Source organism: Octopus sinensis, unplaced genomic scaffold (assembly GCF_006345805.1).
Source record: "Octopus sinensis unplaced genomic scaffold, ASM634580v1 Contig10782, whole genome shotgun sequence".
NCBI lineage: Eukaryota > Metazoa > Mollusca > Cephalopoda > Octopoda > Octopodidae > Octopus > Octopus sinensis.
Genome location: NW_021832222.1, coordinates 16,119 through 42,554, shown reverse-complemented (window position 1 = coordinate 42,554; position 26,436 = coordinate 16,119). Strand labels below are relative to the sequence as shown.

The following is a 26,436-nucleotide window of genomic DNA, read 5'->3' as shown; positions in this document are numbered from 1 at the left end:
ATATTATAGACATTTAATTAAATTTCCCGACTAGCCATACTCGTTGATTGGCAACAATTTATTTAATATTGATTTAAATTTGATTTTGTTTATTACGTGGTCAGATTTCATAAATGAATTATACTAGTATACAAAAATTGGTTTTTACAAAATTTCTTACTTGGTTTTAACTATTGGTGAAATCTTAGGTTAGAAATTTCCATTTTATATTCTTTATCTACTGTTTAGAAATATTATTCATAATTGACTTAATTGATTCAGAAATGAAATTAGTAGGATTTTTGATTATACGCGAAAATAAGAGATGGGTAGAAATAGTGAATAAATGGTTGCATATATGCTCATGAAATTACCTTATTCCACCTCTTATATAACAAAACTGTCACTATTTGATCATTTGAACAACATTTAATCATACTTAAGAAAAATTAGAAGTTTGCAGTAAGTCTAAAATATCGCAGTCTAATCTACTTCGGATGGATGGCTTTGTTAACTTCTAGTCGATACATTAAATATTTATTGATTAATTAACTAAAATTGATTACTTATTATTCACTTTTTTTGAAATAAACAAAGTGAATAAGAGAATAAATCCGAATTGATAACCAAAGACAAGTGCCGATTTTGTAAATTAGTATTGAATAAATAAGTGTTTAAGTAGTTAAATTGCATACAGGATTTAAATGAAAAAATATACAGTAAAGTCTCTTGAATCCGCCATACAAGGAAAAATTTAAAAAACAGCCTGTTAGTAGAAGATAGACAAAGACCTTCGGCATTCCTGCCTTTTCAGTCCCGCACACACGCTAACCTTCGAGCCATTTTAAATGATAGGATTATTACTGACTCAAAATGTTTATAATGCCGATGAAATTGGCTTATTTTAAAAAATGATACCGTCTAAGAGTGTTTGTAAAACCATTAAATCTGGCTATAAAGTCCTGAAAGACAGAGTTTCAGTCATGTTATGTACAAATGTGGACGGTACAGATAAGCGAACACCCTTACTAATTGGGTTGTTTAAAAATCCAAGATGTTTCAAGAATTTTGATATTAAAAATATGTTATATATTCAAATTCAAAGAGAGCATGGATGGATAGCAGAATTTTTAATCAATTTCTATTAAAATAGTTAATAGAATTGCGAAAACAAGATAGAAAAATTTTACTTGTTGTAGATCAATCTCCTGCACATAAGGTGAATTTCATTAAATTTACATTAGGTATTGATTGAATTAAAACAAATTGAGATGTTATTTCTACCACCTAATACAACATCTTTTTTACATCCCATGAATCAGGGTATAATTAAATCATATAAATGTAACTTCAATTCTCTAAAATTGTCTAATATAATTCAAAAAATTGAACAAACCCCTATGTTGCACACAAGCAACTAAGCATAAAAGATTCAATATTATTCACATATTATGCTTGGAACAAAATAGAAAGTTCCTTAATTTTAAATTGTTTCACTCATGCAAAATGGACTCAAAACAATGAAAATATTAATAAAATTATGACCATATTCTGGAAAAAATGGATATTATTGATCCATTAGAAGAGAGTCTTTATATTGAGATTGAATATAACGAAAGTGAAGAACTTGAATTAAATAATTCAGAAAAAATATATCAAGAAATTAGCGAAGAACCGTGTGAACAAAGTCAGAAAGTTGTTACTATCAGGCTCTCTTATAAGTCAGGCTTTTATCGCTTTAAACAAATTAAAAGAGTTCAGTAATCAAGAATTCTTTAATATAGAAAATCTTGAGTATATTGAAAACATTGGATCTTCAATAATCCAAACTCGAAAAAGAAACAAGTCGAAACTTACTGATTATTTTTGTTTTAATTAATTTTTTGGCCTAATAATTTAAATTTTTAATGGATTAAAAAATCGATAAGTCTCTCGAATCCGCCAGATTTTGCCGATTCCCGAAATTGGCGGATTTGAGAGGCTTTATTGTAGTTTGAAATATGCCATGTTTAAACATGATACTTTTTAAATGGAAAAAACTTAAGGTTCTCAAAAACTAGCAATCAGTTAAGTCAGAATTGACGCATTAACTCCGTTTTTAACATTTTGTGTTAACAGTATTGACTGAAAAAAATACCCCTTCAACTTTCTTGATTTTTTAGTTACATGGATTCGGCACAGATGAAAATGAATACACTGTAGAACTTTGTTATGTCTTCGGAGGTAGACGCTATTTAACATTTGATCACATTGACTGGCCAAATAAATAATCATCCCGTGATACGAAAAATAAATTTCTATCTTTCAAATAAATCATAATGCTTCGTTTTATGGGCAATTATTTACTTTAAGTGGCTACTCTAACAAAGAAAATAAATCGACATTTTGGTCATTTCTACATTTGAAAAGTATGGAATGTAGCGGTTAACATTAATCTTATTCAGCAGATAGTCCCTTTGAATGTTCTCAAGACATTCAATATTTATCTTCTCTTTGTGAACGAGTACATATTTGAGGAAATAAATTCTACGTTTGTGTTCAAATTCCATTTGGTTGGTTTAATGCCACGCAGAACCCTCGATCTCCGTAAGCATATAGCCAACTGCTTACCCAAATCTAGTATCAACGCACTGAAAAAAATCCCTTTCCAAAAGTCTTCCGGTTTAAATATAACCTTTCTTTATTTGCAGCTTTAAGATGTAAACGTCATAGGAAGTTGGCATATTTGTCTGTTAATGTCATCGGATTGATAAGGCTCCAAAAAATAGTTGAGCGTAATTAAATTCTTCAAATAAAGTAATTTATAAGTCAGTCGTGATACATAAAAAAGTATAAAAGAAACCAATAATTCAAAAGATAACGAAATTAGTTAAATTCGGAAAATTAATCATTAAATTTTAAAAATTAAAAATGAAAATAATGTTTCGTTAAACTTACCAACTAAATCGCCGCCGTCTCGACGGACAGGGCCCACCTGAGAGAAATGATGCTTCATTCTAACCTGTTCTGAGAATATCTCGTCTCCGTATACAAATCAACGGTCGTCCCCTCCGCCTTGATTGAAAACTGGTATTTCTCCCCAGTCTCACTTTGAACTGAACGCATTGACACTTCCCCGCGGAGAATAGACAGTTTATGCTTACATTCAGGCAAGCCAGACTATAAATATGCAACCAATCATCAGACCTGGCAATTTGACGAAAAATAGTCTGTAAAAAAGTAAAGAACAGAGTTGTTTAATAATAGAGTAAATCTCTGCTTAGAAAGTTTAGTTTGCCGGTAGACGGAGCCAACGAATGAGACCTGAATCAATCAAAATACAAGCACTTTAAAGGAGTTGAACAAATCTGAAAGAGTTACGGAACTCATCATATTTTTCCACATAGTGGGAAGCAGACGAACTTCGAAATGGACAGGATTCACACTTTTCATAAATAAATGCCAAAACAACCGGGCATATTCAGAATTTGGTAGCTCTGGAGAATTTTGGGGTTTTGAATTAATCAAATGATTGATATCCCCGACCCAGGCTTGTTTGTCCTCGATTGTTCTATTATTGAATGCCTAATCATATAACCTTGTCTCCACTCTCATTTCCCTCGAATTACATGCAAATGTAAACAAACATCCACTCTGAGGACTCGCCTTCAGAATAAAATAACACAATACAACCAATAAATCCTCCAATTCAATTGTTTCTGCAATCTTGAAAATTCCCGACTCATCAATTGGAGTGCAGAATATCAACAAATTTGAAAACTATGATCCAATACAACAAAACAACCAGGATTGAGAGGGTGGGAGTTGAATCAAGCGTTATAAAACCTAATCTGACTAATCTTCGTTGAGGTGACAACAATTCAGCAATTCCTTCAATCTGCGAAACGAATTCCATAACATAAAATGTTTCGATCTAAGATATAATGGAGTAATTACAGTATTCTGTATTTGGCTGTCAAACTCAACCAAAAGATGATCAATACGGCCAGAAAACGCTAATTAATAAAATAGCCAATATACAGTGGAATAGAGCATGGTCCTCGTCTGACATGGAAGTACTACATATCCCTGAACACCATCAATAAACAAATCTCACCGTCGATAATCAGCTGGTAGTAAAAGAGCTGCTGAATTGGCCGCAGAAACAATCTGACGAGAGGAATATACAGCTGTTGCCCCAACGCGACACAATTAGTCTCAAATGCATCATCAACAGACAAAGTCTCCATGAACAACTTTAACAGCACATTCAGTGATGACAAATAATCAGAATACAACTAGAATGTTAAGTTATGAATACATATAAAGAATCAAAGATTGTTGAGAAAAACGATGAGGCACATTCGACAAGATTTTTTATATTTCTACCAATTTATATTCATAATTAAAACATTTGATCGAGATTCTGGGAGATTAAAGAACTGAGAATCTCGTGTTGTGTCATTAGCGGAATAAACTGACTAGTCAACGTAAAAATTTCCGTATCTTTCTCCATCAAACCAATCAAATCCTATGGCCAATAGAAACATATACAAACCACAGCTATGACCGCCAACTCTTTGTGGTAGACATATTCGGAAGCATACAGCTCCTGCAAAATCTCATAAATTCGCGGAACTTCCAACTGGTTCTGAAAATAGAAAAACATGACCCACAGCTCTAATCAGCCGTCTTTTACTATATATTGAGCCACGTGATGCAGTTCGGTTTAGTCCAATGGGGCGGGGACATTCAGAAGTGCTGGCCAGGGCATTCGTAGATCGGAAGAAGGGGCGTTTCGTACTGATATCAGTCAACGGCTCAGACAGAGGAAGAATCCTTTTTCTGGTAGGCGCTGGATTTAAATTCTCGCTAATGATGATATAACCAAAAATAAACCTATCAGCCATTCCACAGGGAATACTTTCAAAGGCTATGCAGTTCACAACGCTTTAATAAAATAAATTAAATAAACTCGTGGTCTGCGGACAAAAGCTCGCTAAGCACTGGAATTTGGTCCAATTCTTGTTGGGACACAAGAGGAGTAGACCAATCAACTCTATCACCGTTGCTTTCAACAGAGGGAATAGTAATATTTGGTATCTTAGGAGTCTTGTTCATACTGATTCTGTTGGAATGTGATCTGGCAATAACACAAATGTAAAAAAAACCTTTCGAAATTATTTTGTGAAAAACAATGATCAATACGAGCCATGTCAGCAGAAGTCCTTCCACTGTATCGGAAACGAGATCCTCTCTTAAAAATCCCAGATCGACCGACCCTTCTATTCTTCTTTTGTACAATATCTTTAAAAAAAGATAAATTTTCCCACACAATTTTCCAATATGCTCGACATTTATTGACATCTTCAAACAAATAATCAACTCGATTGCTCTATTTTAGCCACTATTGAAATTGGACAACCACTTGATCAGTGTCAGAAAGACGATAAAGAATCACTAATCTCCTTCCTTTGAAGATTACCGAGTCAATACACTTCCACTCATAGGCCACTAGTTGAACATCATCCTCATAAACTGTGATCCCCGCAAAACTGGTACAAATACAGAGTGGATTATTTGTCGGTGGACAATTCTTTAAAAAATCAAAAAAAACTTCGAAACCTCACAAGAATAAAATCTTTTGCCATAAGAATGCAGTTTTTTGCTAGCCATAAGCAGTTGAGTGTCGGCCTCAGCCTTTGTCATTCCTCTGCTGGTAGGTAATCCAAACTTACGTGTTCATTTTGTAAAATTCAAGGCATTGCTCAACGATTTGATCATTTACAGAAGGGAGACTACAACCGAAATCAATTTTCTCAAAATTATCATCACAATAATCTCCCAAGTCAGCTGCGAACACTGAAATGTAAAACCCAACCTTGGAGAATATATGAAAGCAGTAGAGCCACTTCATCGTCACTGCCAGTAATGTACCCAGCCTTTAAATCTATTGCTATTTGAAGGGCAAATAGATATCTGTAGAGTGAGGCCATAAGACAGACCTTGTGAATTCATTTACGAGGGAAGAAGGATCGGGGATATAAAATTTGACTCTAAAAAGTAGCTCTCGGTTCTTTAAATGCCAAATTTGTTTCTTCAAAGTTTTCTCGTTGTCAAGCCAAGCCTAACAATAATAATGCATTATAATTAGTGAATAGACATCAGCGGGACTAATTAGTCGCCTATTTACCAAATTTCCGTTTCGGTCGATGAACTGGAGACCAAAATAATCCTTATCCTCGAGTCCCAACAAGTGGCAAATGCAGTCAAACAGTTCACTTCCCTGTGCCCTGGCCTGAAAAATGTAAAATATCAAGAATAATAATAAAATGAATTGATTGACAGCCATGTGGTAGGCAAACTATGCATTCTTTAATAATCAATAAGGCATGCTGTGGAAATGCACCAATGAATAGAAATGACGTAGAAGCAAACTTACTTTCATTTGGAAATATGATTTGTTGTCATCCAAGTAGTGAACTCCGATGTTAAACAGACGATTCGACAAGGAAAAAACCATTTATTTTGCTCTATACTAATTTAATAATAGTGATAATAAACCGGCTAAATTCCAACCAGGAAAAATGCGAAGTATATAATTTTAATGCTTATTAAATACTGATAATATTAATAATATAAAATTTAATACTTATATATATTAATTTAATAATATGCATTCATATTTCTATACGCGTTTAATTAAATTGACTTGGATTCAAAAACTCAATAAAAATTATTAAACTTGTTTTGTAAAGTTTAAATAAATGAAAATAAAAACAATTTGATTATCTCAAAAATATACTACCGAAAAAAGAAACACGATTTTTAAAAGTATTTCGATGTTTTATTAATGCCAGCTGTTTATTGATTAATAAATTATATAAAACATTAAAACGAGGAGATTTTAATTGCAAATAAAATTTCAATTTATTTTTAAAATTATCGAAATTTTACAGCAAACGTGTTCAACCAAGTATTCCAAATTGTAAAATAAAACTCAATTAATTAACCCACTACAGTATAACCTCCATTTGGGGCAGACCTCTGGCTTGGGGAACCTCTATTTTTGGGGAAACCTCTATTTTTGGGGTAGTTTGAAAAGGATATAATTTTTATGCGGTAATTTCCAAATTTAGAAATTACCGGAACCTCTAAGTGGGGCACAGGATTTTTAATTTATATACATATTTGCTATTAAAATTAAAATTAATTATATAAAATTTCATTTGGAAGCCTCGTGTAATTTTTGTATTCTTGTTGTTATGGCTCGTAAGCTTAGTCTTGAGTTAAAGATCAAAATTGCCAAGGAATTAAGTGAAAATAAACATCTTACTGAACGAGATATTGTAGATAAGTACAAAATTAGTAAAGGTTTTTTATTAATGTAAGTTTTTAGGCGCTGTGTCACGTATTAAAAAAATTATCTCAATTTTTTTAATACTGGGGCTGTTCAAACAGATTTTCCCAGAAATATTCAACGCTCTCCTCATACTTTATCCCAAAAATTGGATAAAATTGTTTTTGAGGCTTTCACCAAGACAAGGGAAGAATTTATTCCTGTGTCCGGTCAAGCCATGTTAGTAGGAAAATATAAATCCCCACGTTGTATGAAAAACTTTAACCCTGAAGAACATGGAGTTTCATATTCATCATCTAAAAACAGTTGGATGACATCAGAAATATTTATTACATGGCTCACCATTACAAATGAACAAATGATTACGCAAAAGAGAAAAATTGTTTTGTTACTTGATAACCCAAGCTGTCACAAATATATCCATCTTTCCAACATTGAATTGTTTTTTCTCCCAAAAATACAACCTCATTAATTCAACCGTTAGACATGGGTATTATTAAATCTTTCAAGTCCAATTATCTTAACGCTTTATTGGATTTTACTCTTTATTTTGAGGACGTTGAGTTACAAATTGTTAATTTAAAAAAATAAATCTTCGTCATGTCATAATAATTGTTGGAAAAACATGGCAAAATTTAAATCCTGAAACAATAACGAATTGTTGGGAAACAATTAATAACTATCGGCAACAGATTCCTAGTTCAAATTTTTTAGTTAACAGTGAGAAAGAAAATTTGGACACGATAATTGCAGACGTAATTGCTGAAAATGAAGAAGAAAATAATGATGAGTCAATATATGACCAAACTGAATGCAACTGTTCACACTTGGACACGATAACAGCAATGAATAACCTTGAAGAGAATATTCACCGTTTGTTTCCCGATGCGTTAAAAGACTATTACAATTTCAGAAAAATATTGGGCATACATATGAAGAAATCTGCAACAGGAAACAAAATAACAGATTATTTTCGTGTATAATAGAATAAAAATTTTTTTCTACTTGAAAAATACTCTAATTATCAATAAAATTAGTGGAAAACATGTTTAAATGTTCTTAAAAATACTTTATTTATTTATAAATTAATGAAAAATATGCTAAAACTATTAAAATTTTTATAAAAATAAAGAAAATTTCAGACCTCCATTTTTGGGGAAACCTCTATTTTTGGGGCAATTTTTCAAAATTGATGCCCCAAATGGAGGTTATACTGTATTAATCAAATAAATTGTTTTGAAATGACATTGATATGAAATTAGTATTTCTTTTTATATAAACGTCATTTGCAGGAAGTAAGCAAACATTATTTATTCGATTGGGTGTACAATTAATCGCAATTGTAGTTTTCCTTTAAGTTTGTTAAGAAGATTAATCCAATAGTTCAATATAACTAAGGAAACAGTTTTAAATCAGGTTAAGTTAGTTTTAATTTTATTTTAAAAACATCAGGTGCATTAAAAAATCAAAACTCATCAAAACCACGCCCAAATCAAAATTTTATGATAAGAAATTATAATTTATGAAACTAGTGTTTAAACTTTTAAGTTTGATTGATCATTTATACTTGTTAGGCATTATCGAATATAAATAAGTATTTGATTCTGAATTTTGGATTGCTAGGCATTTTATTTCGCTAACCTGTATGCCTTAAAATATGATAATGCTAAGACAATTAGAAAGTCAACTAATCTGGCTGTTAGAAGTAAACATCCGAAATCTATTTACTAAAAATATATTTTTGAGTTCGTTTTTATGGAAATTTTAATTCCATTTATCCTAAAGTTTAGCACCATTATGAAAATAAAAAATATTTTATTTAAAACTCAGCCTTTTAGAGTATTAAAGGGTGACACTCAAAATACTCCATTTTACAAATTTCTTTTTTGACCTTTAAAATAAACCCGGAATGGCGCTGTCAAGACTAAATTTCAAAAAGCCATTGGATCAACCAACTTTGGCGACTTTCCAGAATTCTTCTAAGGACAATTGACTGTCTGGAGTACAACCAGATTGTTTGAATAACTTATCTAGTACTTATTGACAACTAACTTTTATATTATCAAACAAAAAATGAATTATCCTGTATACCTCGTGTTTCAAATACTAAATAAAATCTACCCAATCTGAATAGTCGCAACTCATATCTATATGGCAAAAATACAAATACTTGGTCATTTTATTATGCCTCCTTAATAATTGGAGTACAGTACATTTTAAAATATCTCAATTAAAAACAATAACGCAATTTGAATGTCGTCATCAGTTAAAGTTTAAAACACTCTTTATCGCAACGAATTTTCACAATAAAAGGTGAATGTAATTTTTTCATTTTTAAAGCTTTAAAAACAAACTTCAGGTGGTCTCAAGACTAAGATCTAATTATTTCATTAAGAAAAACTGTGTTGTATTTTTTTAATCAGAATATGTGTAGACAATATGCCACCAATAGAAGAAGTTAACAGAGACAAACATGTTTTGGACAAGACCAGAAGCGAACTGACTGATGCTATTCGTCGATCGGTCGAACTGTTTTCTGATAATAAGGAATTTTTATAATATTCAATGTTTCAGTGTGAAGACGAGAAAAAAGACCCTGTTTCTCGATTTAAACAATATTCGTTATCTGTTCCTCCTGAGCCGAGATCGAAAGAAGAAATACTATTGGCCCCACCTCCATTTACTATGCCAGACATTTCTACTTCAAAAAAAGGAATGTTTAAAAATAATAGCAACTTAAGTCGACTAAGATCATTTAGTCCAGAAGATTTTCAGTTACTAAAACATTGTCGATATTTGCGCCATTCTACATCAAACTTTGATTTTCATACTAAAAAATAAACTATAATCTTTTAATTTTGCAACCAACTTAGTGATAACTAATTTGATAAACCCAATCAAAATATATCAAATATGATATCTTTTCCCCTTTCGAAAATGGCAAGTCGCTCATCTGGGACGCAATTTGCACTGACACCTTTTCCACCGGAAACATCTTTACGTCAGCCGCAGAGCCAAACACCGCAGCTAACCTGGCAGAAACATTGAAAGTCAAGAAATACAGTGCATTATCGCACCGTCATATCTTTGCACCGATCACAGTGGAGACGTCGAAAGTCCTCGGTCCCAGAACTAAAAAATTCCTTATTAAACTGGGGGACCTGGCAAGCATAAGGAGAAACGATCATTGGGAACGGATATGGCTTTTCTAACGCATATCAATAGCCATCTTGCGTGGGAATTGCCATTCCATCTTATCCTCTGCTGCTAATTAAATATTTATTAGCACTTTTTGATTTCCATTAAAAAACTAAATTATTCAAAATTTTTATTATTCATAACAAATTTGTAATTTTTTCAAAACCTGAAATTCAAAAAAAGACTAAATTAAGTCATTTAGGAAAGCTCCATAAATATGAAATTTTAGCATTTTAAAACACCAATGTTTTTAATAAAAATTAATTATGTAAATTCTATCTTAAATTATTTAAGAATCCAGATCGTCAGTGATTTCTCTTCTTCGCTTGGAAGAAGAGTTTGCAACAAAATTCTCATCATTTTCCATTTCTGCGTCAAAGTAATTGTTCAACTGAGTGTCCTCACGACATGCCAGCTCCGCAAGTTGATTGGCGGCAGAGGCGTACTCCTCGTTGTCTACCTTCATCCCATGTCTGTGTTCAATAAGCATACTCTCTAGAGTCCTCTTCAGCACAACCGACTGGATGTATGTCCTCGTTCCTTCTTCAATGGATAATTTGTCCATATGACTTTTTAAGAACTTTGAGACAACTCCATCCCATGTCAAGACAATTGGAATAATCTTCACTTTTGCTTCATAGAGAACCGACAGTTCGTTTGCAAGCAGGTCATATTTGTGAAATTTCTCCACTTCAACTTGCTTTAAACGGTCTTGCGAGGTAACTCCCACTTCGATTAAATGAATTTCTCTTTTCCTCTTGTCATAAACGAAGATATCAGGTTTATTGAATTGAACCTTTGTTTCAGTCATAATTGAAGTGTCAACTCTGATTTCGACATTTTGGGTCGACATTGTTGACACGACTGAATGTCCTTTCAATTTCCTGCTTCGTTTTATTCCATACATTCGACACAAGTGGAGATGAATACACTTTACCACTTCGTTTGTCTTCGGAGATAATCACTGTTTAGCATCCTACCACACCGCGTGGCTAGATGGTCAACAGTCTGCCTGCTTTTTTTGCAGTGGACGCATAGTGATCCCGTGTATGCAAAGAACAAATTCCTATCTTGCAAAAGACAGTACAATGCTTCGCTTCGTGGACCATTGTTCCCTTTCGATAGCCATTGCGAAGAAGTAGATATGTCGACATCTGATTCCTCCATACATTTGAACATCACCGAGTGTAGTGATTTACAGTTGATTCGGTTAAGCAAGAGTTTTCTTTGTGCGTCCTTCAGTAACTCAATGGTCAGATTTTACCCGCCGACAGCTGCATATTTGGAAGCAAGAAATTCTGCGATTGTGGCTAAATGCCATTTTTTTTTTTTTATTACTCGCAGAATACCCGACCTTCGCAGACAGTTAGTCGACTGTTTTTTCAAACTTTTAAGAAACTGGAAGAGCATTAATTCGCTTTTGAAAGAAATTGAGGCAAGTCCTCTTCCAAGGGTCTTGCGGTCCAAATACAACCTCTCCTTATTTGCAGGCTGGAGGTGTAACTTGAGAGTCGTAAGTAATCGGCGTATTTGTTGGTCAATCTCATCAAATCGTAAGGTTCGATATTGATTAGCCCAATATAATAATTATATAGGGATAATGCATATTCATTGATTCCACGAAACAAATTTACAGCATTCAGGTTTGTTTTTGACAACATAGTTATCCTCTTCTTGACATTCTCCAATATGGAGTCCATAACTTTATTCTTGAGAACATTACTTCCGCCATCTTCAAGTACACCCAAGTAGCGATATCCGTTGATTCCATCGACAGTCTCACAGCATGATAAAGATTCCACATTAGATGCTGATTTTTCGGAATTCATCTCTAGGCCGACACTTTCAAAAAATCCATTAACAGCCTCCATCATTTTGACTAACACATCTTCTTTGAGGGCAACTATTTTCAGATCGTCAATAAAGAAGAAATGATTGGTGGAGTATGTCAACATATTGGGATCTTCCCGACTAATTTCGAGTTTGGGAAACATGGAGTTAAGCATCCTGCTTAGGGGATCCATCGCCATAACGAATAGCAGCGGGGACAATGAATCTCCTTGGAGTATTCCCCGGCTTAACTTTACTTTCCCAATTCTTTTCCCATCGATATGTAAGTTTACTGTCCACTTCTTGACTATGTTCTTTACAAAGCTGACAATCCAATGTGGTATTCCAGAGCAATCCAATACGTGGAACAAGAACTCGTGATCAACTGAGTCAAATGCCTCTTCACATCGACCCAAGCAGAATAGAGGCCATTTCCATACTCCTTATTTAAGCATTGGTTAATGAGGGCTTGCTCTTTGGCACCTTGACATTGCTTCCTCGTCCCAAGCTGATTATCTGAGATTAAGCCAAATGCCTCGATGAAATCGGCCAGTTTGGCATTAACACATTTGGTGACAAGTTTATACAAAGTTGGCATACACGTTATAGGGCGTAAGTCCTTCGGGGTCTCACACACTCACTTTTTTTTAGGGATCAAGTAAGTTACGCCAGTGTAAAACCAGCTATCGGGGGTGTACTCTCCATTAATTATTCGGACTATCTCTTTACACAGAAACCCATGCAAAGAATCCATCTTCTTTAAGAAAAAGTTATACGTTCCGTCGCATCCGCATGCCTTCCAGTCAGGTGCATATTTGAGCATATCCATAATAAAATCACTTGTGAATTGAGGTCGCATGGTTTCACCGCCAGTACACCTCACACCCACAAAATCATAAACTACGGGCCCCATATTTTTCTTGCTCCAGACATCTTCCCAAAATGAAGCACTCACCATCACCAAACCCATACAGGGTGGCTTCGTTGCTCGAAGATAAGTTTCGATAAAATCTTCTGCGGTTTAATTCAAAACACGCATTGTCTTTCCGGAAATTTTTCCTCGAGGAATGGATAGATATCTGTTTCTTTTTGATTCTAATTAGATCATTCAATAGAGTCTCAATTCTGGTTAGCTCCCCTTCCTAGACTTCTTATATCCGTAGCGGCAGAGAACATCCATTGCCTTTTGCTTTTCTGCCTGAGGCAAGGTTTGTTGGAGAAGGAACGAACTGTGTCAATTTCATCTGCTAATTTAGAGATTTTTCTTTCCGTGTTTTCCAACCATGTGCTCTGTGGTCTGGCTCTCGTAGTTAAGGCCAAATAAGCACACTGTGCAGCATATAGAATATCGGTAATTTGATTAATATCTTGGGGCGGATCATCTTTTGTAATATGATAAATTGCAGAATTTAATCCAGCCAGGATATCAGTTTTTACCATCCTTCGCTGCACCTTTGGAGTGGCTTTCGAGAGTCTCTCTGAATAGACTGAACTTTCCCAATTTGGAATTTGAGTTCCTCTAGGCAATTTCTAAAACTGGAAATTTCTACGTCCACATCATCTTGCACTCTGGAAGAGTCGCATCTCCCTTGCACATTGTTATTCCGTCTAGCCATGCTCTTTAGTTGGCATAAACTGGAGCACTTTGCCGAGTACTTCTCATTGAACTTCTCCAGGACAAGGTTCCAACCACCTCTTGGCATCCTTCCAAGTCTTTGCTTCGCGGCAAGGGCAATCTGAGACACCCATTCGCCTTCAGAGACACCATTGACATTTCCGATGATCGCAGAAAGAGAATGCAAGTTAGTTTGGCAGCATCACCAACAAGATCTTCTTTAACACCATTAGCTCTTGTGGCATTGTGAGGTCCCATAGGCGACGGTCCTGTCTTTTTTAAGTTCTTTTTATTTGCAGGAAGGCCCGTAGGTTTCGTTTTCCTTAACTGCTTGGAAACGTAATGCACACACCACACAACAACTAAAATATTAACGTGAAATTTTAGCATATCAGAATAAGTTTTAATTTAACTAGAACTCTTTCTCGATCGCGTCGGCTTCCCGTCCGCTTAATTAATCAACATTAATTTTGATAATTATTAAATAAAATTAAACAAAAAAAAATTTAACTAGAACAAATATAAAAACAATTGTGACTTCCGGCGTCTTTGGCTCCGGGACCCTCACTTCCCTAAAGAAATTGGGACATCTTTGTTCTTCGCGGTCCAAGGACCCTAGGGAATTTACTTTCCTCATTCAGAGGATCCTGCTGGCTGTCATGCGTGGCAACAGCTGTTCCCTCCGTCTCGCTGGGAGAATTTATTAGTTTGTTGACTTTACTTAGTAGTTTGACCCTAAGAAGAAGCACTTTAAAAATATTGTGAGAGATTTTCTCAAAACTGGCTATATCAAATTTGGTGATATCTTTGAAATGAACCACGAAAATTCGAACTGCCACAAAAATTCGAATCTCCTTCCATTTATGACTCTTTAGACATTAAAAAGTCATATCGAATCTTTGTATTTCGGTTGATTGAAAATATACTTTTTTCAGAAATTACTTATAAAACGACATAGCTAATCGAGATTTTTTTAATTTCAATATTTTTCCGCAACATAAAAAGTCGAGTTTCTAACTCGAAAGGCAGTCTCAAATTTAAGACACTAGAGAGAATCACGGTTAAATTTATATAACATCAACTGCAGAGAAATAATCGATTAGTAAGAGCCTGACAGAAATTGACAATCATCAATGACTTTTGGTTGACAATTTGACATCTCAGAAGCCTGTTCATCTTTACTTTCCACTGCTATCTGAGAAGCCTCGTACATACAGATTCTGTTGGGATGTGATCTGTGCGACTAAAGCAAATACAAAAAGACCTTTTAAAATTATTTTTTGAGAAAGACTGGTCAATTCGAGCCATGTCAGAAAAGGTCCTGCCTGTGTATCGGAAACGGGATCCTCTCTTAAGAATCCCAGATCGACCGACCCTTCTATTCTTCTTTTGTACAATATCTTTAAAAAAAGACAAATTTTCCCACACAATTTTCCAATATGCTCGACATTTATTGACATCTTCAAACAAATAATCAACTCGATTGGTCTATTTTAGCCACTATTGAAATTGGACAACCACTTGATCAGTGTCAGAAAAACGATAAAGAATCACTAATCTCCTTCCTTTGAAGATTACCGAGTCAATACACTTCCACTCATAGGCCACTAGTTGAACATCATCCTCGTAAACTGCGATCCCCGCAAAACTGGTACAAATACAAAGTGGATTATTTGTCGGTGGACAATTCTTTAAAAAATCAAAAAAAACTTCAAAACCTCACAAGAATAAAATCTTTTGCCATAGGAATGCAGTTTTTTGCTAGCCATAAGCAGTTGAGTGTCGGCCTCAGCCTTTGTCATTCCTCTGCCGGTAGGTAATCCAAACTTACGTGTTCATTTTGTAAAATTCAAGGCATTGCTCAACAATTTGATCATTTACAGAAGAGAGACTACAACCGAAATCAATTTTCTCAAAATTATCATCACAATAATCTCCAAAGTCAGCTGCGAACACTGAAATGTAAAACCCAACCTTGGAGAATATATGAAAGCAGCAAAGCCACTTCCTCGTCACTGCCAGTAATGTACCCAGCCTTTAAATCTATTGCTATTTGAAGGGCAAATAGATATCTTCAAAGTGAATTCTTAAGATAGACCTTGTAAATTCATTTTCCAAAGAAGAAGGATCCGGGATATAAAATTTAACTCTAAAAAGTAGCTTTCGGTTTTTCAAATGACAAATCTGTTTTTTTAAAGTTTTCTCGTTGTCAAGCCACACCTAGAAATAAGAATAATTTATTATATTTTGTGAATAGACATCAGACAGACTAATTAGTAGCCTATTAACCAAAATTCCATTTCGGTCAAAAAACTGGAGACCAAAGTAATCTTTATCTTCGAGTCCCAATATGTCGCAAATGCAGTCAAAAAGTTCACTTCCCAGTGCCTTGGTCTAGAATATGATAAACGTAATTAATAAAAATATGAATTGATTGACAGTCACGTGGTAGGAAAACTATGCATTTTTTAATAAATGACATGTTTTGGAAATGCAGCAATAAAAGGAAATCATTTAAATGCAAACTTACTTTCATTTGAAAAAATAATTTGTTATCATCCAGGCAGTAAACATCGATGTTAAACAAACGATTTGATAATGAAAAAACCATTTATAATGCTTTCGACTGAATTAATAAGGCGGATAAACACACCGGCTAAAATTAAATCAGGAAAAATGCGAAGTATATAATTTTATTTGGGGATTCTCGACTGCGGTCGACCACAATTTAAATGCAATTTAGGTACAATCTAGGTTCACTCCGGTTAAAATTAAAAAAAACAAATATAGTCGTATTTTACATATTTTGAATTAAATTTTAATTATACTGAATGGTTTTTGCATTTATCAAAAACTACACCTTTAAAAGATACAATTGCGTTTATTAACCATTTTCCAATAGTTTCTAACCACACAGAAGATGGATTATACCTGAGTAATTAGTGCATTAATATATTAATTCAAAACACATTTTAATGATTTTACTAAAGTTTTACCTATTAAACATATTTGTCACCTTTGGAGGTGACGAAAATAATGATCTTTATAATAATTTCAGCTAATTCGAATAATACATTAGTGCTTGAAATGTGGCATATTTAATGTCAAAATTGTGATTAGTCCGCAAAAGAAAATTTTTATTGTTAAGAAATAAGTCAATTTTTAAAATTATATTAACAAAGGATAAAAAAATTGTAACCAAAGGCAAATATTAAAAAATAACTTTTTAAATCTTGTATTTATATTCAAAGAAAAAACAAAAGTACTCAATAAAATATTAGAACCCAAGAAAAAAAATTTTCTCTAAGGATTAAATATCTCTGAGATGTGTATACTTGATTCATTAAGTTAGTTAGTTAATGCACGTTCGCCTTGCCAGTAAACAAAGTTTATGGTTTCGCTTGTGCCATGTTTTTAACTTTTCTTGTCGTTAGTCCCTTCCATCCCTTCCGTCGTCTTGCCCTCTTTCCGATTTCGTCCAGATCGTCTGCATCCATCAATCGCCCTCCGATCATACCATATTCCTTCGTAAGTATTCCCGGAAGACAGTCTCTTAGACTTCCTCTATATTTAGAGTATTCAGTATGGCCGAAAAATTCTTCCATGGCCATATTGCAAGTGTTTCTTTCTTCATTCGTAAAATATGTCCAAACAGGCGCCAGCGGGTTTCAAGTACATTTAGACTTATAGGCCCACAGTTAGCTAACCTGTATAATTTATCATTTGATATTTTCTTCGGCCGCGAATAGCCGAGGAGTTTTCTCAGTTGACCCCTGTGGAAAAAGTCAAGTTGCTCCATGTTTTTCTTTGATGTTCCCCAAGTACCTGCGTTGTACATGAGGACAGGTCGGACAAATGCATCATATAATCGTAGGCGCATCTTAGTCGAAATTTGGTTTTTTCTCACCCAGATAGATTGAAGTTTTTTAAGTGCAATTGTTGATAATATTTTTCGTCTGGTAATATCTTCGGAATCGCCAAGAAGAGATCCGAGTTTTCGGACGTTTCGCCACTTTTCATCTATGCGAGTGGTTATTTCGGTTTTCTCTTCATTGACTTTGAGTGACCATTTATCGAAAATTGTTCTTGCTTTCTCCATAATAATTTCTATTAATTTCCGATCCTCCGTAATAAATCAAGATCATCCGCGTATATGAGTTCCACAACTTGGTTGTCCACACATCCAATTTCGACTCTTAGATCTCTCAGAGCTGCCTCCAGATAGACGATAAATAATATAGGCGATAGTGTGTCTCCTTGTGGGGTTCCAACATTTGTAGGAAATAGTCTAGATTCCTTAGGGCCAATTCTGACAAGAAGTTGAGTTTCCGATAATAGCATATGTATCATGCGTAGACTGTCTTCATCTACAATGTTCTTTAACACGATAAGTAGTTTGCTCCTGTTGATGCTATTATTAATTTATTGGTTAAGGTGGTGACGTGCCTCTCTTTGATATGTCTCAAACATGTTCTATTCATTAAGGAAGGCGATAATTATATTCATTTAATAAAAGTTTTAATCATGTTTAACTAATTTGGAAAATCCCACCTCCAAATAGAAGAATCATCTGCTACGGCTAAGATTGTCATTCCATCATTAGAGAATGCCGTCTGTCTAATCACAGCATTGCAATTGCTCGGTTTAGGTAATTCCAAAGATCTGTTTATAAATTATACACCCCTGCCTCATTTGTTGACCGTCTGTTAGGTCCCAAATTTTCAATTTACCGAGTTTATTCCCAACACAAAGTCTTTTACCTTCTTTGTCGATCGAAAACCTGACATACCAAATAAAGTTATCCTCTGATTCAAATGTATAAAGAATAGTCGCCGATCCAAGAGGTATTTCGGGGGTACCAACTAGAAGATTGCATGAATCGTAGTTCGGTTTCCACAATTTTATACAATTTTCACAAGACTAAGAGAATAAATTGAATTTGGCAAACACTTTTGACAAAATAATGTTCCCAAACCAACGAACACAGTCAATATAATTGTGATGAATATTTCTGGTTGTAAAATCCGGAAAGTGAACAATAAAAGTTTCAAATGACCTAAAACAGATAAATATTCAAAACTGACGTGATGCTATTAAGCTTATAAGAATGCGATGCTTTGATGGCATCCATAATTTTTGGTTTTTTAACAAACCATATTTTTATAGAGTGATCAGACCCACCAGATACAATTTTACTGTCATCCAAACAAATATCCTTTAATATATTAAATAGTCATACATACACATGTGATTACTTCATCTCTGTGTCCACCAATACCTCCAAACTTTATAACACAGACTAAACTTGATATATTCCACAGCATAATTGTATAATCTAGTTTTAAACAATATAAAAACACCCTTGGATGCAGATATTATCAACCTTGGGTCATTATTATATATTTTTAAATCATTTACTGGTCCTCCGTGTCCAATAAGAGTCTTAAAAATCTTATAAATAAAAAAACCTTTATTTTGTCCAATAAATTTAAATTTATAATGCGAATAAGACCTTTAAAACCGGCTGCCACTATGATTGGTTCTCCAGCATCAAAATCGTAGCTCCAAACACACGTATAAAAATTTTCTTCGCTCTAAAGTTTAAAATACTTAAATACGTCTTCGTCTTGATAAACGCTAAGCAATTTCAAGGTTTTATTTTCAGTCATTTTATATATAGATATCTGTAAATTATATAATTTAAAATAACTCGATTATGGCCGACAGTAGCAAACAATCCTTCATTGCTAAATGAATTAACAGATAGGCCTAATAGCCCCTTTTTGTGATCTTCCTGATATTTTGACATTAAAAAAATTTAATACATGCAAAAAACATGAAAACTCTGGGGATAGATTAGGCGGTGTATAAATTTGGGGAATGAATGATTCATTTTTGAATGATTTTGAACGCCTACTAAAATATACTTTATACAAATCAACTTGTTACTCATTAATATAATTAATGATCACCAACAATAAATGATTAAAATATTTCAGTCTAATTAAATTAAAATTAATTATCGTCAAATAATAATTTATTTTTTTTAATTTTAGAATTTTATATATTTGTAAAAAGTGTTAAAAGATTAATCGATGAAAGGGCCAGCGGCCTGGGCAGATCGCCAAACTGTTCCCACGGATAACGGCGATCGAGAACCGCTGAAAAAGCCAGTCCACCTTCCGAGGATCGTGAGTGCGCATAGAGATTTTGGCCCCGATTATTTAAACCAAAAATATTCAAAAAAAACCAATTCATTTGTTTAACCAATTTATTTGTTTAGTATATTTCGCTCACTTTCCAGTATGAATCTCAATAAATCAAGAACATACTTTCTTGAACTTTGTCTGACCGGACTTCTATTTTTCTTAACTTTAACACACTAAACATTTAGTTCTTTCTCTCCTATTGAGGTCCACTATATTCTTTATTTAATATTTGTATTTCGGAAAACTGAAAGCAACTAGTCATAATTGTCTGTTTTTTAATGATCATGGGCTTTATAAGATGATAGTGAAATCGCGATCAAATGCTATTAGAGATGTGTGTTCCATACAAAAAGTTTTCTTCAAATAAAGACTGATAATCCACTTTTAGATAAATATGTTGAATTTAAATATTTTATATCACGATTTTTAGATGCTCTGAAATGTTTAGAAAATTATTTTAGGTGGCTAGCATAGATAGAAAATCGGAAAAATAAAGAACTCAGATACCTTTATGGGAAGACACGAAAGTGAGAAAAGAAACATGCCTAGGACCATACTTTGGCATTTCAGCAAAACAAACAAACTGTTCTTGTGCAATATTGCATTCTCCCATCATGCATGCCACATGTAACGAAAATAATGATCTTTATAATAATTTCAGCGAACAAAGAAACCCGAAAGGAAAACTGCTCCTTATATACAACCAGATTGATTATATTTTATGCCGGATTAATGATAAACGCTTTATCATAAACGCAGGCTTATACAAAGGTTCAACAATTGTCAGCGATCACAGAATGGTTATTATCACCTTCAGTCATCAAATGGCATCAAACATAAGAAACATAAAAAACATTACAAACAATTTTACTAAGAATAAAAGAAATGGATACTCAACGGGAAAACTGACCTCTAAACTAATTACAGTCAAAAATTACAAAGACTAAACAGTAGGAATTTGGTAGGATGGCATAAATCACATAATAAAAGAAGCAGCAATCCTAGAAACGAGGGAGACGGCCAGTACAGATCGGACGGTAAATACATAACTAGCAAAGGAGCTAAATGAAAAAGACTATAACAAGAGAAAAGCCCTTCAGGTGCAGGAGAACCAAATCCGTAGAAAAATCAGAAGATCTGCTTCGCAAAATCAATGAAATATTCAAACTAAAAGATAATTCTTAAAAGTAAAAGTCTACTAAGACACATAAACCGGAAAGAACGAATATTCATCAAGGATAAAAATGGCAAGACATTACTGAATACTGAGGAGCAAGCGGACGTAATTTCTACACATTTTGAGAAACTTTTCAATGTGACTACAGCAATCCCTCCATTATTATTATTTTAATAATAATAATAATAATGGAAAGCCCATACCCCTAAAGTAACCAATAACAATCTTGAAGTAAAAAGAGCATGTCAAAAACTAAAAAATAACAAAAGCCCTGGAGTAGGTACGATAAACTCAGAATTACTAAAATATGGCCCTGACTCTTTTTTTGGAAAAATCGCTACACTACTAAATGAAATGTTTGAAAATAACGCAACTATGCCCCTGGGGACGGGATTACTAATACTACAAAAACCAAATAAACCCAAGACCGGTTAAAAACCTACGACCAATTATATTATCAAATTCTTTACAAAAAGTCTTAGCCAACATTGTATTGGAACGATTAAAAGGACTAGCCTACTTACCCAAAAGTCAAAGTGGGTTCAGAGAAGAAAGATCAACAGCTGATGCAGAATGGAGTCACAGATGGATGGATATGTGCGACACATCAAAGATATTACAATGTCATCCACATTCTGAGATTAGATCTATCAAAAGCCTTCGACTCGGTCAACAGGAAGAAACTGATGACAGTGCAGGAAGGGATTATCGACGAATCGAGTCAAAGAATACCCAAATCCTTCTATCTAACACAGAGCTCCCTGTGAGGGTTGGAAAAACCTACTCAAGGAAATTTGAAACAAACACAGGCACTCCTCAGGGAGACTCCTTGTCTCCGCTACTATTCACAATATACTTGTAGGCCACTATGAGGAAACTGAGACGATTATACCAAGGAAAAATAGAAGAAGTGATTTATGCCAATGATGTCGACTTAATCTCCAGGAAGAACTTCAGGAAAATGTACGAGAAAAAGCACCAGATTAAGAAATAGTTTCTCACCGCGAACAAGGAAAAAACAGAACTGATAGAAATAAGACGAATGAATAACCTACTCGAAGAGAAATGGAGAAAAACTAAGAAACTTGGTTCTCTATTAGGAGACAGTGAAGATATCATTCGAAGAAAAACCTTGGCAAACGCGGCATTACACAGGATGAAAAACCTATGGCTAAAACGAAAAGAGAATAAAAAAATAATGCTATATGACACATTTATAAAACCAATCCTCCTATACAACTCTGGGACCTGGGCACAACAAAAGAGGAATTAGAGGGGCTCGTCTCGTTTTGCAGGAATCATTTAGGAAACATAACTGGAATGTCCTGGCCATCCAGGATCTCGCGGAGTGGACTGTACAATAAGTGTGACTGTCGCCAATAAGTCGCGAAATTATTAGCTCTCGTAGCAGACTTTTTGAATACGTCCGTAGTTTAGAACCGACATTCTTCTGAACATTGCAATAAATGATTACTACCCTTCCTCCAATGTAGGACGCTTTCGTGAAAGACTTAGAACTAACCTCCTAATTGTTTAACAAAACGATCTGAAAATCGTGAAAAAACATTTGCATCTAGTGACGATCTGGACTCTCTGAGGAGCCTAGCTAAGAACATGAGAGCCTGTAGCAATCTAATTAGTTCTCTAATATATTTTGCTGCACATGCGGGGTTATAAACATTAAATAAATGTATATTTAGAGAGTTTTACTGATCTAGTCAATGTATCTCTGAATTTTTATATAAACTAAAAAACATACTACTGATGAGAATTTTATAGCCTTATAAATATAAGTAACAATAATAGCTTAATTTATTAGAAAAATATTAAATTATGTTACTATGTCATTTACTAGACAACAACCTATTGTCAGTATGGGTTCCCGAGGGTATTTTAATTTTGATTGGAGAAAACTTGGTAAAAATTATTTAAAAAGATCTTTCAAGCATCGCTTGATTTGAATGCAGTTAGAAATAATCCGAATCATCCTGCAATTCAAGAAAACATAGAAAATATTCTATGCTGCAATTTATATTCGGAATTTGTATTTTAAAGTTAAAAAATATATTAGGACGTTACCAACGTGGATAAAAATCTACTTAAGCTTTTTGAGTTGGCTCAAGTTGCCATAAGGAATCAAATTGTTTTGAATAATTAAAACTATTTCAGGACTGTCAAGAATATTTGAGCGGAGTGATAGTTGCACTAGGAGACAAGCTTAAAAATTCAGAACAGGTTTTTGTTAGATTTTAATATTAGAATTGTCATGAATCAGAGAAGAAACTTATAGATAGCACAAGAGAATACGAAAAATTAAAAAAAGAATGTCTAATGAGGAAAAGTCTACTTGCCTCACAACAGCAAATGATAGTTACTGGAAATGGAGGACCGTCTTCTGTATATATCGAGGTATTGATCATATTTAGTGCCCATTTTGTCAAAAAATATTTATTGCCCCTTATTATGTGATAGCTCATGTCCAAAGGAGACATCCAGAGCAGAAAAATGAATTCAATTTTGAAGTATTCAATTTAAATTTTCCAATTTTAGTCAATGTGTCGGAAAGAAGTCAAACATAAAGATCAAATAGAACTTTCTATTAATAACGAAATCATTGCTTTAAAAAAACAATTATCCCAATATGAAACGAAAATGGACATTTTTAGAGTTAGCTAAAGACAAATAATTAGCATAGAAACAAGACGAAGAAACCAAAAAAGAAAATTTAAACCAAAATTTATTACATATAAAAGAAATGATCGTTGCTTTTGAAAAAGAGCTCGTCCAAGTTTTAAATTTGTTAATACTTTCTAGAAACTGGAAGGACAAATTGATAAAACAAGTATTCTGGTAAAGTTAAAATGAGTTTATTTTCACAGGAAATGCTTGATTTAATGAGAAACGAACTTGCTTCAGACATGAATCAAATAAAAAAACAACAAAAGGAAGTCGAAGATGAATTAAATCAATTGAATACCCCAAAAGGTAAATTTGATATTAAAAATAAATAGAAACTGTTAAAGTGGTTGAGAAACTGGTTGATAATACTCAAATGATCACAGAAATCAAAGAGCAGCATCAAGCTCAAGTATACTATAATAAGCTTTAGATAATTAGATTAAAAGAATTAAAAAAGAATTTAAAAAATTCTCGGAAGAGCAAGAGAAAGAATTTAACAATCAACTGATTGAAACTTGCAAAGAATATGAAGACAAGATTTCAGATGTAGTCATAAAATAATTGTATTTAGTCAAATGAAATAATAAAACGACTCAGACAAGAAATATTAAGTCTTAAACAAATTCATGATCGAGTAAATCATTATCTTATATAGTATAGAATGTGGAGCATATCATAGAACCTAAAGAACGGGCAGTAAAGAAAATCGACGATAAACGTACATTATCGATATACTTACTTTTATAGCGCCTATACAATAGTATAAAATTACTAAAATTTGGCAGTAAGACATTTCAACAACAGAGAAAAATATGTCAAGAAAATTTATTTAAGATTTTGTCTGAAAACAACATTTCTGAGGAAGAATTTATTTGAATCATGATTTAGTCCTTGAAAGGAATTAATGAACAAAAACTCAAAATTCTTTCACGGAAACATTTAGAAGAAACAAAAAGAAATCATGTACACTTAATTTATTTATAAGAAGAATGAAAAGGTATTCATGATGCATCGAAAAACAGCAGAAGAACAAGCTAACAAGCGCATTAATTTTTCAAGTATACACATACTAAGTTTATATGCAGACCAACACTTTGGCTCTTCATCAACAAACAAACTGTATCACACTAAAAATATGTGATTTAGTTCTCTAAAAGAAAAAATTCTACACAATTCTGAGCTAACCTCTGGAAAACATCGAAAATTTATTCCCGTGGTGGAAGAATTAAAACATCAGAAATCGTAAGCCTGTTTAATTATTTAAAAACTTTAGAAAAAAACCAATTCAAGTTAGATTTGACGTATAGAACTTATAAAAATAGAAAAGCAGGGAGGATTTAGACAACAGCGACTATGAACCTATTTCAGAACTACTAGAAGGGGAACTTAGAAAAGACAAGTAGTTGAAAAAATAGTCATAATGACAGGAGACCGAAATCAAGTCCGAATCGTTATAAACCACTATCAAGCACCCCAATTTCTGCAATGGAAAAAATAACAAAAGAAGACGAGGACACAAGTCAATGGTCTGAAATAGAGGAAATATACTAACAGATTTTGATGAGTAATAATTATGCCAATTAAAAAAAGAAATTAAAATCAAAAACGAAAGTTTTGGTTGTTAAAGAAATTATCAAAACGCATCGAATTCGGATTAGGCCTACGTTTAAATAATAAAAAAAGTACGGTCGTGGATATTGAGACAAACTGTAGTTATTAGGGTTAGTTTCGGTACGTTGATAAAATTGCGTACTTTGGTCGAACTAAAATTTAAACACAAATATAACTTGACTTAAATATTTAATTGCCTCAGAACACGCTGAGTTAACAGCGTTTATGACATTGTTCACATTTAACCCAGAAATAGAAACTGATCCAATTATTATAATAGTTTGGTAATTCTATCGTGACTCATAAACAGACTACCGTTCCATCAAATATAGTTCGATGCACGGGGGGAAATCCCATTACTGCCATGGATGCATTGAAAAGATATTGAGAATAGTCAGTAAACGGAGTTTCGACGTCAATTGACGAACTTCGGCTTGCATACTACAAAAATAAACAATTCAAAAACATTTTCGATACACGGAGAAGGCATCATATAGCCAGGAAAATAAGGATATCCAAACATTGGCTGTAATTGCGGATTAATAATAGGATTCCCAGACATTCGCATTCGATTTTGAGATATACGCGATTGATGAACACCCCTGGGCTCAAACTGAGAACGAGTGACACTCAAAGCTTTCTTATTTGGTAAATTTCGATCATCAGCCGGCTTTGATTCCCGAATAATACTGTTCATAAATTTATCCCTGATAGCATCTTTCGGCGTTAGCTTTTGATCTTGAATTGATGGACGAGGACTATTTTCCAAAACTGTATCTCCAACTGCTGAGTTTGGGTC

General features: G+C 33.6%; 2 protein-coding genes and 2 long non-coding RNA genes across 4 annotated transcripts; 1 reads left to right on the top strand and 3 right to left on the bottom strand.

The window, feature by feature from the left end:
* Nucleotides 1-5,807: 5,807 nt before the first annotated feature.
* Nucleotides 5,808-6,548, bottom strand: LOC115228518 (FERM domain-containing protein 5-like). Its single transcript, XM_029799089.1, has 5 exons — nucleotides 6,523-6,548; nucleotides 6,401-6,491; nucleotides 6,152-6,256; nucleotides 5,964-6,085; nucleotides 5,808-5,820 (listed from the first exon to the last, which is right to left on the bottom strand). The coding sequence occupies exons 2-5, from the start codon at nucleotides 6,479-6,481 to the stop codon at nucleotides 5,808-5,810; spliced, it is 321 nt and encodes a 106-aa protein (XP_029654949.1). The 5' UTR covers nucleotides 6,482-6,491; nucleotides 6,523-6,548.
* A 3,838-nt stretch (nucleotides 6,549-10,386) lies between these two features.
* Nucleotides 10,387-12,546, bottom strand: LOC115228517. The gene is made up of 2 exons (XM_029799088.1): nucleotides 12,151-12,546; nucleotides 10,387-10,479 (listed from the first exon to the last, which is right to left on the bottom strand). Exons 1-2 carry the CDS (start codon nucleotides 12,544-12,546, stop codon nucleotides 10,387-10,389), a joined length of 489 nt encoding a protein of 162 aa, XP_029654948.1.
* A 3,395-nt stretch (nucleotides 12,547-15,941) lies between these two features.
* On the bottom strand, nucleotides 15,942-16,623 carry LOC115228516. The gene is made up of 3 exons (XR_004997222.1): nucleotides 16,492-16,623; nucleotides 16,251-16,355; nucleotides 15,942-16,181 (listed from the first exon to the last, which is right to left on the bottom strand). It is a non-coding gene; the product is annotated as an uncharacterized LOC115228516 (long non-coding RNA).
* An 8,571-nt stretch (nucleotides 16,624-25,194) lies between these two features.
* LOC115228515 lies at nucleotides 25,195-25,426 on the top strand. Its single transcript, XR_003883221.1, has 3 exons — nucleotides 25,195-25,268; nucleotides 25,300-25,315; nucleotides 25,349-25,426. It is a non-coding gene; the product is annotated as an uncharacterized LOC115228515 (long non-coding RNA).
* Nucleotides 25,427-26,436: the final 1,010 nt, after the last annotated feature.